At 37.5% G+C, this 16,108-nt stretch overlaps 1 protein-coding gene across 1 annotated transcript in view; it reads left to right on the top strand.

Annotated features, from left to right (window-relative positions):
* Positions 1–1,530: 1,530 nt before the first annotated feature.
* The window catches only part of LOC107573874 (zinc finger CCCH domain-containing protein 13-like), a 43,473-nt gene continuing 28,895 nt past the window's right edge, over positions 1,531–16,108 (top strand). The window contains exons 1-5 of the mRNA XM_016260333.1: positions 1,531–1,796; positions 11,052–11,159; positions 11,287–11,371; positions 11,574–11,740; positions 14,143–14,259. Coding sequence (XP_016115819.1) covers positions 1,584–1,796; positions 11,052–11,159; positions 11,287–11,371; positions 11,574–11,740; positions 14,143–14,259 — 690 coding nt within the window. The 5' untranslated portion in view covers positions 1,531–1,583. The remainder of the gene's footprint in view (positions 1,797–11,051; positions 11,160–11,286; positions 11,372–11,573; positions 11,741–14,142; positions 14,260–16,108) is intronic.

Below are 16,108 nucleotides of genomic sequence, written 5' to 3' on the forward strand. Positions count from 1 at the left end.
ATGTATAAAAAGTGATTAGAAATTGAGCCAAATTATTTTTAAAATACCATAAATTCCCCCAAAACGGCACAAATGTATAGTAATAATATTAATAAAGTGAGTGATTTTACATGTTTAAAAAAGAATGATTATGTTATAAAATCACATATTAATGTCTGGGGTCTCTTGAGACCCCGGACATCCTCAGTGTACACCATAAATCATAAATGAACAAAGCACAAGGGTTAACAGGCACAATGTCTGTTGGTGTTATAGATTTTATTCCTGATTTGAAATTCATGACTAAAATGTAATTATGACAAAGAGTTATGTAGATTTCAACCTTTCCACACTGAAGTAGATCAGATCTGTACTGGATCATTACAAACATGGCCAACAAACTTTTCAACATTCATAATGCACATTGATATGTGTAGAAACTTTATTAGACATAGAAACTTGACCCCCCAAGAGGAAGAACCTTCCATATGTACATAAAAGTTGCCCTATACAACAATAGTGTATTAAGGAATTTTTGCTACCATTAAAGCAACTCAAGCTTCAAGTACCGGCGTCATGAGTCCAAAGTCAATGCTTGATTGCAAAATAGATTAACATGGACTACAGATCATTGATAGGTCCATGTTGAATAAAATATAAATAAAATAAAGTTAATATTGACTTCTAATCTTTTAGTCACATACACATCTGCATGATCTAAGAGACTATTAAAAAAAGTGTAAATATTAGAGTTATAAACTGTAGGCCTATACAAAAGTTTGGAATAATTCAGATTTTTTTGAATGTTTTTGAAAGAAGTCTTATATGCTCACAAAGCCTGCATTTAATTGATCAAAAATACAGTAAAAACAGTAATATTATGAAATGTTAAATAACTGTTTTCTACTTGAATGTATTTCATAATGTAATTTATTCCTGTGATCAAAGCTGAATTTTCAGCATCATTACTCCAGTCTTCAGTGTCACATGATTTTCAGAAACCATCCTAATATGCTGATCTGCTGCTGAAGAAGCATTTCTTATTATCAATGCTGAAAATGTTTAATAGTTTTGTCGCAACTGTGATATGTACCCTACTTTTGAACAGTAGTATAAGAAAGAAATAATTACTTTAATTAAGCAAGGATACATTAAATTGATCAAAAGTGACACTAAAGCATTTATAAAGTTATAAAAGCATTTATAAAGTTATAAATGCAGTTTTTTTTATTTCTATCCATCAAAGAATCCTGAAAAAATGTATCACAGTTTCAAACTATTAAGTAGCCAAAACTCTTTTCAACATTCATAATAAGAACCATTATTAATAATAATAATGATTGTTAAGTTATCTGTAACATGGAGGATGAACTCAGAGATGAGGGAGGCAAGACAAACAAAACATCAATGTCATGGTGAATTCTGCTAATAGTTAGAGTGTCATGACATTCCTCATATCTCTCTTTTATATTTGTTTTTGATGTCATTAACATTGGCAAGCATCTCTCTAAACTGTTTGCTTATTTCCCCCTGCAGTGTATATTATAAAGGTCTGGACAAGAGAGGAGGACTTTTACTTAGTTGAAGATTTAGGGTTCGTGTCCATGTGCAGCATGAGAGAGCTGGTGATATTAGCAGCTTTGGTCTCGGCTCTACACGCGGCCAGCCTCCCGACAGACACTGATGTGGTATACAAGTGCCAAGAAGATCAGGACAACATTGCTATATTAGCAGCCGAGCGGTTCATTAATGACCATCACCACCATGGATACAAATTCAAATTTGTCTCACTGGACAGTCGCAGAGCAGATGAGAAGGTGAGGTTTTGCATCAAAGGTATTAGTATGTAGCATTTAGGTACAAAACATATATTTTTGTATGTTTTGATTGATGCTGAAACATACAATTTGGACTTAATGAAACATTTAAAATGTAAACATTTTACCTATTCGCAGCTAAAATACATAAATTATTTACAAATCTTTTATATCATAAAGATATTTGTATAAATGCACTTTTATCATTTTATCATTTCCCTAAACGATTTTTAAACGACTTAACCCTACTCCAATCCTAAACAACCATTTTATAGCCAATATAAAAAGATATATGATCCTCTCGCCTACATATACTATGCACTAAAAGTATGTATTCTTTTTGTAAAGAAAAAAAAAATACTTTTGTGTATGTAGCAGATAAGCAGACAAGCTTTGGGACATACTAGTTCGTCATAACTGCGTCTTTAACGGACCGCTCTGTTGCTTAGTCTGTCACCATTTAAACCAGAGGTCTAGTTTGTTCAGGTGTGTTTAATTAGGGTTGGAGCTAAACTCTACAGGACACCGGCCATCCAGGACAGAGTTAGGAGACCCCTGGGGCCTCATTTATAAAATGTTGCATAAAAACCATCCTAAATTTGTTCTAAGATAATTTCTCAAAAGTGCGTAAGTGCGATTCAGAGAAAACGAACGTGTGCACAAAAACACGTGCGTACGCATCTCTTCCAGATGTGACATTTATAAATCGCAAATGATCTTGAAATTTTGCGCAGCTGACTGGTGTCAGATCTCCGCCTTGTAAACGCCCCCTAATTAATATCATTACCATATAAAAGATCACACGCCAATATCCGAATTTCTGTGCTTGAGAATGATAAGCACAAAGAAAAAAAACTTTACTGAGTCTGAAATTGAGGTCCTGCTGGCAGAGGTAGAGGTTCGTGCGGGGACGCTTTTTATTTAACAATGTGTAATTATTCTGTGGACAAACAATGTGTGTGTGGTTATATTTTTTCGACTGACTATTATGAAAATTATTACTTCTAGAAACAACAGAATTAATAATAATAATAATAATAATAATGATAAAACAATTAGGTTTCCAAAAGTAAGAATAGGAATTCAAGTAAAATTTTCAGTCATCTTATAAAAAGTGAGCCATCCTACTTTTAAAATCACTTGCTATGAAAACTAATAAAAAGTTTAGTATCACGAAATTCTTGCAATACTTAAAAAAACATTATTGAAAGAAAAATTGGACGTTTCATATCATAAATTATTACACGATTATGGTCTCCGGTCCGAAAAAACCTTCATGTGATTTGATTAATGCAAGAAAAATTGGACATTTCATATCATAATAAAATAAATTATTACACGATTATGGTCTCCGGTCCGAAAAAACCTTCATGTGATTTGGCATTTCTTTATATTTACACAGTTTACTAATGCTGCTCATTAATGAACTGACACAAAAATATATAGTGTATTTTATACAAATATAACTGATGTAAATGACAAAAACAAAGTTTAAGGCTGATGTATCTATTCATTTTCACAGAAGCAAAGCAGCAGATGTTATAAATAAAAACAGTTAACAATGTCATTGAATAGAATATAGGCTATTAAAACCGTTATTGCACGACATAGGCCTATTCTTATAGGCTGCACAGACAAAACAGTCGGAGATGCGTTTATGCATTTTTTTTTTTCTATTTTACGCATTAGTAGTAATGCACAAGTTCTCTTGTAAAAAACAAAAAACAAAACAACTTGGAATAAACTACAGAAAGCGAGTAAAGAACTCTTAACATTAGGGTACTAAAAAGGTCAGTTTAATCTTGCAAAAACTCCCGTTAATAAAAAATCTGACTACACTGCACAATTAATCTCTCACACTGCATCTTCGTTGTTTATTGAATTCGGTGCTTGCATGTACACCGCTTTTATTATTATTGCAGCTTAGATGTTCAAATAGTTGCACTACACCGACTTTGCCACAAGGAAAAGTGCATACGTCTGCTCAGACCCTGACGTGGCGGTAAGTACTTTTCCACGTCAAAGACCGATTTTATAAATATGAATTTATTGCCATGGATTTTAGCGTTCACACACTCTAAGATCAAATCTGTGCGTATGCACATTTTATAAATGAGGCCCCTGGTTTTGAACTGTCCTGTCAAACTTGTCTTTATAAAAGTTCACAATGTTGTTGCAGATGAAATATAAAGCGGATAACATTAAATTTTTTTTCATCAGGTTAGATATGGATTATTTATCACTCAAACCCCTTTCTCTACCTGTCCATCGGTCTTGCATATACACCATGTTTGTAGTTTTTATTTTTTATTTTTTACTCTTTTTATTCGTGTTCTAATCGAATCCTCATCCAACATGCAATGGGTTCTGGGCAATATTTGCCATTAGACTGTGCACAGATCTGCACTTTGAATTTCTGCCGGAAATAATAAACCTTCCGGGTACCTTTGGAATACTCATTTCAACATACTATGATTTGGGACACACTGATACTAATTTCGAATACTATATAGGATGGATAGTTTGCGAATTGGACACAGCAAAACACGTCACCCAAATCACGGCATGTCGCAATCTGTGACGAAGCAGGCGAGAACCAATGAGCATTTGATTTCACTATTGTAAAGCTTCTGAAAGCAGTAACTTTTGAATTTGTAACAAGTGTGTTAGCATGGGTGTTTTTAGCTTAAGGCCAAAGTATAAAAAGCCAACTTTTTGAGCAATGTTGCGGGTCAGCTGGCAACCAGGTGAGACACAGGGCCCACAACCGATCTAAATTATCCAGATAGAAATTTGCTGGCCATTCTCAGTGGGAAAGTACCCAAGCAACATCACTTGGCAACATTGCTCAAAAAGTTGCCCCACCTTGCAACAACAACACATGGCTGCATTGACAAGCGCTTGTGTGAGAGGGTTATGAGATAGAAGCAGTATAGCATAGTTTAAAATAGATAGACAGAAAATTAGATGAACGTGTAGAACCGAACTATACTTTGGCCTTTACAGTCGCTGCTGAGGAAGAATGTCACAGATGCTACACCATCGTCCACACCAGACCCGTCAGCTCCACCTACTCATTCAGTATCACCCGAATTCTAATTAACCGCACCTGCATCAGCTCATCAACTCCACGCATAATAACAGTCACACCTCCCTTCTCTGTTGTCCAGTCTTGTTGATCCATACCGCTCTACACTTACCTGGCTCCTTACCTGTAGGTCGTCCTAAGTTCTCCTCAACGTCATCGATCCTGATAATTCCCTCATTGTCTGTCCTGATCACCCGTTTGCCAGTTCGTCAGTATCTGCCAAAGACAAAGACTATTATTCAAGATAAGTTCAACAAAATCAGCAGCTTCCCAACTTCTCACCTGATTGCTCTTCTGAACTCTGCTATCTGCATTAACAAACCTCTGAATCATAGTACCTGTGTTGTCTCCTTCTATCCGCTGACAAGGAAGGAGATGAAGATCACTGAATAAAGGCTTTAATTTGGGTTTGTTCCTTGCAGTCTTATGGATTCTAAAGGTTTAAATTACAGCTAATGAATAAAAGTGATTCCTTCTGTGATTTTATGTTGAGTTTTTGGTGTATTTTATTTCTGGGAGTTCATTTTGCATTATTGACACTATTTTCCTAATTAATGCTGTTCAGTTGCTTTGTCACAATCTGTATTGTTAAAAGCGCTATATAAATAAAGGTGACTTGACTATTTTATGGTTTTAAAGTCACAGCATGACAGAAAAAACGCCTTTTGTGTCCCACGTTAAAAAAATTACATGATAAGTAATGGTTAAACGATTACAGAAAGGTTATTCATTTTAAGGTATTAAGTTGATACATGGGACAACGTTTTGAGCAATGTTGCCGAGCGATGTTGCTTGGACACTTTCCCATTAAGAATGGGCAACAAATTTCTATCTGGATACTTCAGATCAGTTGTGGGCCCTGTGTCTCACCTGGTTGCCTGTTGACATTGCCCAGCAAAATTTGTTTATTGTTCTTACTTGATTAGTCTCCCCAGGTGAGTCTTATTAACTTGCTAAGCTTGTTAGCAGGCAGTGTATAAATAGTTTATGTTGGTAACTGTAACAGGGCTGACGAGACGCGAGACGTGTGGATCCATCTGCAAGCTTTTAATAGAGAGACGTGATAAACAGGCAGGGTCAAACAATGGCAAACAGGTATATGGCGGGCAAAACACAAGAATAGTCCTAGGGCTAGCGTAGGTCACCGATCAGCAGACAGAATCACAGGGGCGAGACGAGAGGGAAAAAAACAGGAAAACAGGCAAAGATCAAGAACCGCAAAAACAGGCAAGGCAAGGCAAAACAAGAAAAATACGGAGACTCGGAAAGGGGTACAGGCTAAACAATACTAAGCCGAGAATGGCAGTTTGAGTGGGTGTTACATAGTGAGTGAGGTGATAAGAAACAGCTGTAACTCAGGATAATAAACTGTGACTCGATTTGACTCACGACGATTAACAGTGCCTAGACTCGACTCAGGAAGATTAGCTGTGACTTGACTTGACTCAGGAAGATTAGCTGCGACTTGACTTGACTCAGGAAGATTAGCTGCGACCTGACTTGACTCAGGAGGATTAGCTGCGACTTGACTTGACTCAGGAAGATTAGCTGCGACTTGACTTGACTCAGGAAGAACAACTGTGACTAGACTCAACTCAGGAAGATCAACTGTGACTAGACTTGACTCGGGAAGATCAGGCAGGGTCAGAACACAGGCAAACAGGTATATGGCGGGCAAGACACAAGAATAATCGTAGGGCTAGCGTAGGTCACCGATCGGCAGACAGAATCACAGGGGCGAGACAAGAGGGAAAAAAAACAGGAAAACAGGCAAAGATCAAGAACCACAAAAACAGGCAAGGCAAAGCAAAACAAGGAAAACACGGAGACTCGGAAAGGGGTACAGGCTAAACAATATTCAGCAGAGAAATGAGGGTAGGGGGGGTGTTATATAATGAGTGAGGTAATTAGAAACAGCTGTGTGAAATGAGTGCAATCAGGGCAGTGTGCAAATTGTGCAAAGAATGATGGGAAATGTAGTCCGGGGTGCTATGCAACAGTTTGTGTAGTGCGAGAGTCAATGTAATGGAAAGGGTGACATCTGGTGGTGAATAAACGGAAGTCCATGAACCGAAATCGTGACAGTAACACTTTATTTTAAGCACCAATTCTCAATATTGCCTAGTTGCTTATTAGCATGCATATTACTATAATATTATCTGTTTATTAGTGTTTATAACACACATATTAATGCTTTATTGTACATGACCATATTTTAGATCCCTTATCCACCCCATACCTAAACTTAACAACTACCTTACTAACCAATAAGCAACAAATTAGGAGTTTGTTCAGAGAAAACTCTTAATGGTGAATATGTGTTAATAGTGTCTAGTTAATAGTGTTCCAAATTCTAAAGTGTTACCTTATTGTGTTTTAATTTAAAAATAGTCTCAATTAAATTGTGATACCTCCATGACCAATTTAAACAATAAGTCTGAGGATATCTATTTACAAGAAAAAAAAACCCTGTGTACTCCCTACAGATTATTTGAACAGGAATTTCCCTCTTCTCTCCTGAGTTATGTTCTGTTTTGGCCATGCTTCATTGTGTTTTGGTTCTCTTTTCTTTTTTTGCCTGTATGACCTATTTTCTCAGTTAGTTTAATCATTTTTTAAATGGAAGAATATTCCATTTACATGTTATTTTATATTTCTGAAATTGTTCTGTACTTGTCAGTTATTAACCTTCTGTTTCAATTTGTTTATTATTTTCAAGTAATTCTGTGTTTAAAAACATATGCCATCTTGTGTCTGTTTTGTGATTTTGTGTGATTTTTATTTTTACCTCAGTAGCAAGCCAGGTCCCAGCATCCTCCATGGCTTTATGGGCTGGTGCTGCTGGTCAGATACAATGTCCTCACACAGAGAAGGAATGGAGGCCTTGGTCCAATCAATCAATCAATCAATCAATCAATCAATCAATCAATCAATCAGTCAATCAGTGAGTCAGTCAGTCAGTCAGTCAATGTTTCATTTACATTGATGGAAAGGAACAATTAGGCTAATCAAGCATCCGCACAAAGCCCTCGGCCTCTGATAGTTGGGGGATCAAAGATCCCAGAGTCTATGATGATCTGAAAATATGCCGTGCACCAGTTATTTTTATGCGCACGGTAAATTGCTTCCGTGAGAGGAAACGGGAGCCTTTTTGAACACTCACGCGCTCATCACATCAACTGTGTGCAATACAAGCCCTCGCTAGCGAATCATTGCAAAGCAACTTTACAGCAAATTAAGTTTCTACAATATTTAGTAGTAGCTTATCAGTGGTGACTGTCAGTTAATGTACATATGCCAGAAATGTACGGAAAAATCAATTTAAGACGTAATAAAACAGACGATGAACACTATTAACAGCAATTATTATATGATGCAATCAAACTTATAGCAAAATGTGGTAGTTCTGTATGTTGTTTCATGGTTGGCATCATCTGAGGTCTTCTGAGGGGTTGGCATCATCTCTTCTCAGGTGTTCTGGATCCAGACTGAAGCTTGTGTAAATCCTAGTTACCACGGGATGTCAATCCCAGCAGAAACAGAGAAACAAATAGAGACATAATTAGCATAGCTGCTGTTCCAACCAAGCAAAATTTATTTGTTTAACCCAAACTAAAGAATAATAATGTGCATTTGATCAGATATAACTGCAATACAAGATTATGAGATGCATTATTTGAATGCTTGGCCAAAGAGATGTGTCTTTAATCTAGATTTAAAGCTCTGTATTTTTTCACCTGCTTGCTTTTGCTCGCGCGAACACTTTTATTTTTGTCAGTCGTGGACAAACTTGCTCTTTTAATTGTAATCTCAACGCCATTGGTTACTTCCCCTTTTTCGGAAGTCAGCTGTGATTGGATGCCTGTGGATCCATAATTCACATGTGACCTGAGACATGGCTTTATCAATGGACCAGATAACATGTAAATTGACATTTATTATTATTTTTTTATATAAATATAGCATGGCTGTTTTAATGAAAATTAATTGCATACTTTGTCAATAGAATAGATCTTTAGCAGAAAGTTTTTTAACATATTATTCCGTTTACTAGTGATTGCAATCTTGTGATGTTACGAAGATAAAACACGACATAAACACTTTTTAGAGATTGTAATGACACGTTTCCACGGTTATTAGCATGGTAAATTGAACAAAATTGTTATATTTGAATTTTTCATACAACACAATGATTTGGGTTATATTAACTTCGCAAAATACAAATAAAATAAAATAAAACTAATAGTCAACTTGTTGCTATAACTCAAATTAACTGTAGTTCACCACTATATTATCCCTATATGCTTGTCCATTAAATAAAAGTGTACATAATTGTAAATTCCAAATTGGCTTGTATGTTCTTTGTATTTTCAGGTTATGTACTTGAATGCAGCAGCGAGGGATTGTATTGCGTGCACAGGTGATGTGATATGATGTGCATGCGAGTGTTTAAAAAGAGCTTGCAGGCTCCCGTTTCCTCACGCATGGATGTGTTATCCTCTTGCGGAAGCAATTTACCGTGCGCATAAACATAACTGGTGCACTCGGTTCTTTTTCAACTTGGTCAAGCACAGAGATTCGCTTAGGTGGCCTGGAGAAGGCGGCAGAAAATCTATCAAGGTTGGAAAACGTGCCAAATCTTTGGAATGTGTGATGTCGCTGCAGCATGATGAGGTTCAGCGGATGCGTATAGCAGTGTGCATAGTGAGCACTTCTGTAGACATCCATTGTGTTATGTTGCACTCATTACAGTAGTCCCGTCATAAGCTTGGGGCAGTAATTTTGTCCTTTTGTCCATTTGGGAGTATGATGCGTAGCCTGTCCAGAAGCATTGTAGCGATGGGGTCAGTCATTGCATTCTGGATGATAATGAATTAAAACAAACAAACAAAAAAATGCTCTTGGATGTTACTGTTGTCATCAATGTAGCATAGTACAAGTATCAGCTGGCAGTGAATGGGGATAACACCTTTACTTCCTCCAGAATGTGATCCTTTAGCACTGACAGCATGCAGTCCAACAAATCGTTTTGTACTGCCTTTGATGTGCCTTTGAAAATGGTAGCTGTCTTAAGGTGCTCCTCCAGCACAACATCTAGTGATGCAACACAATCCACTAATCCCCTGAAAATGCCAGGGTTGTCTGAGTCAGTCTCGTCATGCCCACGCAAGGCCAGCTCAAAAGCCTCCCAAAACTTCACACAATTGATTTTTTTGGATAAAATATGCCTGTTTTTATCCACCTCCTCATTGTGTTTTCTTATCAAAATCCTGTGGCCATCGTCCAGCTGCATAGCAATGTTTACTCTTCCCAATATGGATGGCTAGCTTGACAGAATTATCCAAGTGTGCCCTTGCGTTCTTGTGTTTTCTTACTCAGAAAGGTGCTTCATATCTTTCACTCCCGTAACTGTTCATGCTGGATCTGTTCCCATTATTTTAAACAGCCAGCCTGGAAAGCAAAGTAAGTTATTAGCATAACTGCACCCACATAGCCAGGCCTTTTTGGTGTACCAACTAGTACAGAAGCTCCACATGTATGGCTTTCCTTTTTCGCTAGTCTGCTGTCTGATTAAGAGGTCAGGCTGATCTGGGCTCAGCTCTTTTACCTTCAGTTTTTCTGCCAAGGTTCTCCTCTCAAACAGACTGGAGTAGAGATTTTACAGAGTTAGGGTTCGGTCTGGAAGCAGTGACAATTGCGTTCACCATTGTCATATAGTTAAAACTGCACCCCTACAGATCAGTCTAGATTTTAGCAGTAGCTCATTAGGGGCAATAAAATAATCACCCTTTTCTGATTAGATTCGAGGATGCTAACTGGCTAAATTTCATGTCATGTCTTGATTATGCTTACAATTTGCAAAGATGATTTTCTATCATATCATAAACATAAACATATACATTTTGTGTGTGCAGCTCAAGGAGGATGGTACCCTATTGCCCTACTGTTCAGCCACCACTGGTCATTTGTTTGTTTGTTACTTTCAATAAACTCTGCATCTAGATCCACGTACTTGCCTGCTTGCTTTACCTCCCGTACGCTACATCAGTGTCTCTCTGTGGCTGTTCTACATATGGTGTAAAGAGTGATTTCAAATACAGAAAAGGGTAAAAGAAAAACCTTTTTTATGATGTGCAAATGCTACAAATTGTCTTGTTTCTGTGCAGACTGATCTTTGTGAGGTCATCTTGGGAATAACTCTAGAGGAAACTGAATGCCACATTGTGAATCCCAAACCTTTAGATCAGTGTACCACTAGAATGGAAGCAGAGACGGTGAGCTGAACATCACAGATCTTCCAAACTCTAATTTTCAGATTACTGCATTTTTCACTCCGAAGAGAGTGACTTTTGTGAGTTGTGCATCCATTTAATAGCCTTTTCATGTCTTCCTCCCTTTAAGAAAGTGACAGCAAAATGTAATGTGACCGTGTTAAGTTTTGAGGGAAAAGCAGTTGTGGCATGCTACATCTGTGACACCAAACCAGGTGCTGTAAACAATTTAATAGAATAAATATATATGTATATGCATTTATATATGTTTGTATAATTAGACACTTGACTTACATAGCCATTCAAAGAACCCATAGTAATGTTTAAGGTCACTTTGTCAGAGTACAGAAAAGTTAATGCAGCTCCTATAAATATGATTCACATAGTGATTGTATTTTGCTCCTGTTTTTGTCCCAGATTCATATGAAATACTTATGACAAAATGCCCTGACTGCCCCAGTCTACTGCCATTGAATGACCCGAAGGCTCTGGAGAGTGTGAAAACTGCCCTGCAGAAATTCAACAAAGAATCGAATCACAAGTCTTACTTTAAACTGTTGGAAGTGGGAAGGATCAGCACACAGGTAAAGTCTATATTTTTGTAAATATATTTTTTAGTAAATTTAAAAAAGTTAACATTTTATGCAAATTCATGAGCGGAAATGTTTCTTGCGACACAAGCTTGGTTACACGTGCCATTTTATTCCAAAGTTGAGTCCAAACTACAAGGCCTTGATATACTCCCGGCCAGTGTTCGAACTATACCGTGGACTTTGGGGGAGCGGGGGAGCCCACTTGTTTTTTTTAATTTTTATAACCGGGGTTTTGCGCGTGGGGACTTACAAAGATACATAACAACTACAAGTGTATGCACTACCTGCTTTATGCAAGCACTATAGAGGATAAATCACTATACAGGATTTACTCTATTATGCTTTATCGACACGACTTGATCGGTGAAACAACAAACAGCCACCCACAAATAGTCTATAAACAAAGCATCAGGCTATCTTTGAGTTCACATGAACAGCGGTTAAAGTTACTTGTCGTCAGGCTACAGAAGAATACCATAATTCCTCCGTTCAATTAGGCATAAGACATCAAGAGTAACGTAGACCTATTATAGCCCAGCCACAACACATAATTGCGAATAACATGCCTTGCCGTAACACAGAATCGACCACAGAGTTCAACGTTTATATTTTGTCTACGAATCTTTGAGTTAACATGTACTAAACTTGAGTGGAATTTGCACCGCAGCACCCCCACACCTTGATGCTCATGACAAGAATAGCATGTATAGTTATCTTTATTGAAGTGAATTAGGTTTAAATCGCCATCATGCATGAATGAATTAATTATATTTTTGCAATTTTACACATAATAATCCACGATGATCACATTACACAAAACTGAAATTGCACGTCAAAATAACACATTGTCAATATTTTTTGAGACCCCCCAAAATTTCACAAATCACGTTTTCAGGGGAGCCCATATCTTAATAAGAGGAGCCGAGCTCCCCCTAGCTCCCCCGTAGTTCGCACCCTGCTCCCGGCAAAGTTATTTTTTGTTCTTTGCTTAGGTAAAAGAAGTTGGAAATACCTGAGCAGCGGTTTACTGTTAGTGAATATCCCCACACCACCCATGCTGCAGCATTTGTAAATATGTGCTGCATGTTTTTCTCTCAATAACAAAATAAACACACAACAAACATGACAGCGATGAGAAAACAGCAGTTAAGAGAGCATCTGATCATAGCGATGTTTGCACCAGCTTGACAACTCTGCACATCAGTCATCATGTTTATTTATAATGAACTTTATATAATAGATTGCTTTAAAGCTTTACAGTATTAAACATGAGAAATCAGTGTCACTTTCAATTAGAATTACAACTACAATGTAGAAAAAATTACGTAGTTTTTACAAAAAAAAAAAATGTTTGGTAAGTACAGAAAAACTGTAAACATTTATAAAACTGTAATTTACAAACAAGAAAATCTGAATGTAAACCAGTCAATTTAAAATCTGTTGTGTACCCTGACAACCACCATAATAATGCAGGTGGTAAATGAGAAAGCCAAATGAAGTATCAAAGTTCATCACAAGTAGATTTTCCACAGATATACACTAATATAATATAATGTAAATATAATTATATAAGTCATTCACACAAACACAAAACACCTTCATAGTAACACACACAACACTTAAATAATGCAATAAACTTTCATTAAACAACAGAAAATGTAACATAAAACCCTAATGTACATAACTGACAGCAAAAACTATTAAGACACATGATTATTTAAAAATACTTTCAAATGTGGAGTGTCACGCAGGGAATTCTGGGAATATCAGTTTACAGTGTTTTACTGTAAATTATATGTTGATTTGTTCTTTTTTTCTTCTAAAACAGTATTTTACTGTAAAATTACATGAAATGTATGATTAGATCTTTTACAGTTTTCCCTGTATATAGAATGGGAACTTACTGTTAACCTATTAATAGTTTTTTTCCCGTAGCGTTTTTACAATATTTTACAGTTAAAACAACCTCCAACTGAATTGTTTTATTCCCTGTGAATACTGAATTTATTGACACAGACAATTGAAGGTAAAGGCCCAGACACACCAAACCAACATTAAAAAAACTTGTGGCAAGAAAAGCTGACTATGTTGTCGCCTCAAACATCTGCGTCTGGGCCAAAAAGTTGAGTTTGAACACACTGCAAAGATTACAGGCAACGGACAACTAGCACATATGTTCTGTGCCTGCATGAATGGAAATAACTCTCCAAAGTATGTTCAGTTGAATAGTATATGCTTGCTTTGCATCTGAGTAGATGTTTCTGGCCTCACACAGCAATTCTGTTTTATCAGACATTACTGTGACATAAACAGACAACTTTTTGAATATGGTCATTATGTTGTTTGCTTGTAAGTGGTTTGCATGTTAACAGAATATTTGTCTATTTTCTTAGTGGATGTTTTCAGGTCAAGGCTTCTTTGTGCAGTTCGCCATTACGGAGACAAACTGTCCGAAAAGGGTGGCATACCGGAAACAAAAAGCATGCAAGGCTTTGTGTGGAGTTAAAGCTGTAAGTGAACATGTTCATTATTTACAGTATGTCAGACTAGTGGAAAGAAAACATCTAAAATACACATTGTTTGTTGTAATACACAAGTGTTTATTTTATTACACTATTTGTGTCTGTAGATTTCAACTATACCATACATAACAATACCACAAATATACCATACAACAAAGGCTGTTTTCTCAAAATAATTTTTTTCTCATGCACTGAACCAGAAATCATCTTAGGGTTATGTACATAACCTGTTTCCCTAATGAGTGAACGAGATGCTGTGCCATGATGGTTGATGCTATGGGAACACCTTGAGTATGACTGGTGTTTGAGACGTGTGAATACATGGCAATCTTGTTTGGCAACGGTAGTCATATAATGTCACTGGCATTCCAGCATAAAGGGTGCCCACGTAAAGCCACGGTCACACTAATTTGTGAACAAATATTTTTTGGATACTGCAATGTTTGTGATATGGGTAACACACTGCCTAATAAACAGACCCTCAGGGAAGCAAGCCGACATACGCTTGCCAGGCTGCTTCCTCCAGTCTAAGGAATGGATAGGGCAAATGAGAGAGTGGGACGCAAATACCATCCTACTACCTCTCTGCTATGTAGCCCTTACTAGCTGATGCTTGCTATATGTATTTTTACATGGTTCTAACAAGGAGGTGTGCTGACACCACACAGCGACCTCCAGCCAATGTGCTGGAGCGGGTGACACAAGTTGGATACTCATCCATTTTTCTATTCTTTCATTTGACCTGTTCCTTGTAAACCCTGAGGAAGTGTGTAAAGACAAATGCATCCAAATCCACACTTTCACCTCCAGCTCAGTGATGGAGGGGGGTGACAGAGAAAGTGGGATGTCAAAGTCCCCTTTTGTCTCTTTTGTCTCACCCATTCCTTCAGTAAGTATGTCAACATAGATGCATCTACATCTACACTATCACCTCCAGCTTTCACTGGCCAACAGAAGGGCAGGTGGGATGCTAATGGCAACAAAGTCCACTTTTTTGCTCTATCAATTTGCCCATTCCTTATAATCTTTAGGAAGCATGCTAACATAGGTGTATCTACGTTCGAACTATCTCCTCCAGTTTACAGCACTGGAGCACTGGAGTAAGATGAGGAAGTGGGATGCAAATAGCGACTCTGCTTCACTCCTTGACTCTTAGGATGGGGAGCGCAGGCAGCCACGCTCACCTTCTGACCCTCCCTCCAAGGACTGCGATCTGATTCCGGGTCAGAATTGTTTGTGGGGTGTAACAATGTTCATCGTTAAGGTCAGAAGGAGGCGGGAACCGGCAGACGATTAACATAAATTACATTCCAAAATAAACAAACAACGAAAATAAAAGTAAGCAGCAGCCCCTCATGGACGACTGTCACACAAACATAAACAAAAGGCAACATAAAATGTCCCAGGTCTGGTCCTCTCTCGTCCTCCACCATCGTCATTCCTCTTATCCTTCTGGAGCTCCTCCGTGGGACTTGAGACTGGTGTGTGGTGCAGCTGATGTTACTCATTATCATTTGCTCCCCTGGCCCACTGGTCTAAAGGACCCTGACTGTGGTGGGGAATTAACCTTTTTAATAGCTCGCAAGTGACTTTTGTCATTTTTTTAACCTGGGACATCTTCTTGAGAGCCGAATATGGTTTATTCCTCTGGGGTCTGAGGGGGGTTACCTTAAAGACAAAGGGCCTTCCCCTAATGGGCCATCAGTGTGGAATGTGACTGTGAGGCAGGTAAGAAAGAATGTGAGGAGATTAAGAGAATGGTTTTCTTTGTTTGTTTGTAGTTTATTTACAACACAGTTCATAATATAAACACAATTTAAATAATTAAGGTCAAAGG

The sequence above is a fragment of the Sinocyclocheilus grahami genome, unplaced genomic scaffold (genome assembly GCF_001515645.1).
Source record: "Sinocyclocheilus grahami isolate Dianchi unplaced genomic scaffold, SAMN03320097.WGS_v1.1 scaffold2055.1, whole genome shotgun sequence".
In the NCBI taxonomy this organism is placed as follows: Eukaryota; Metazoa; Chordata; class Actinopteri; order Cypriniformes; family Cyprinidae; genus Sinocyclocheilus; species Sinocyclocheilus grahami.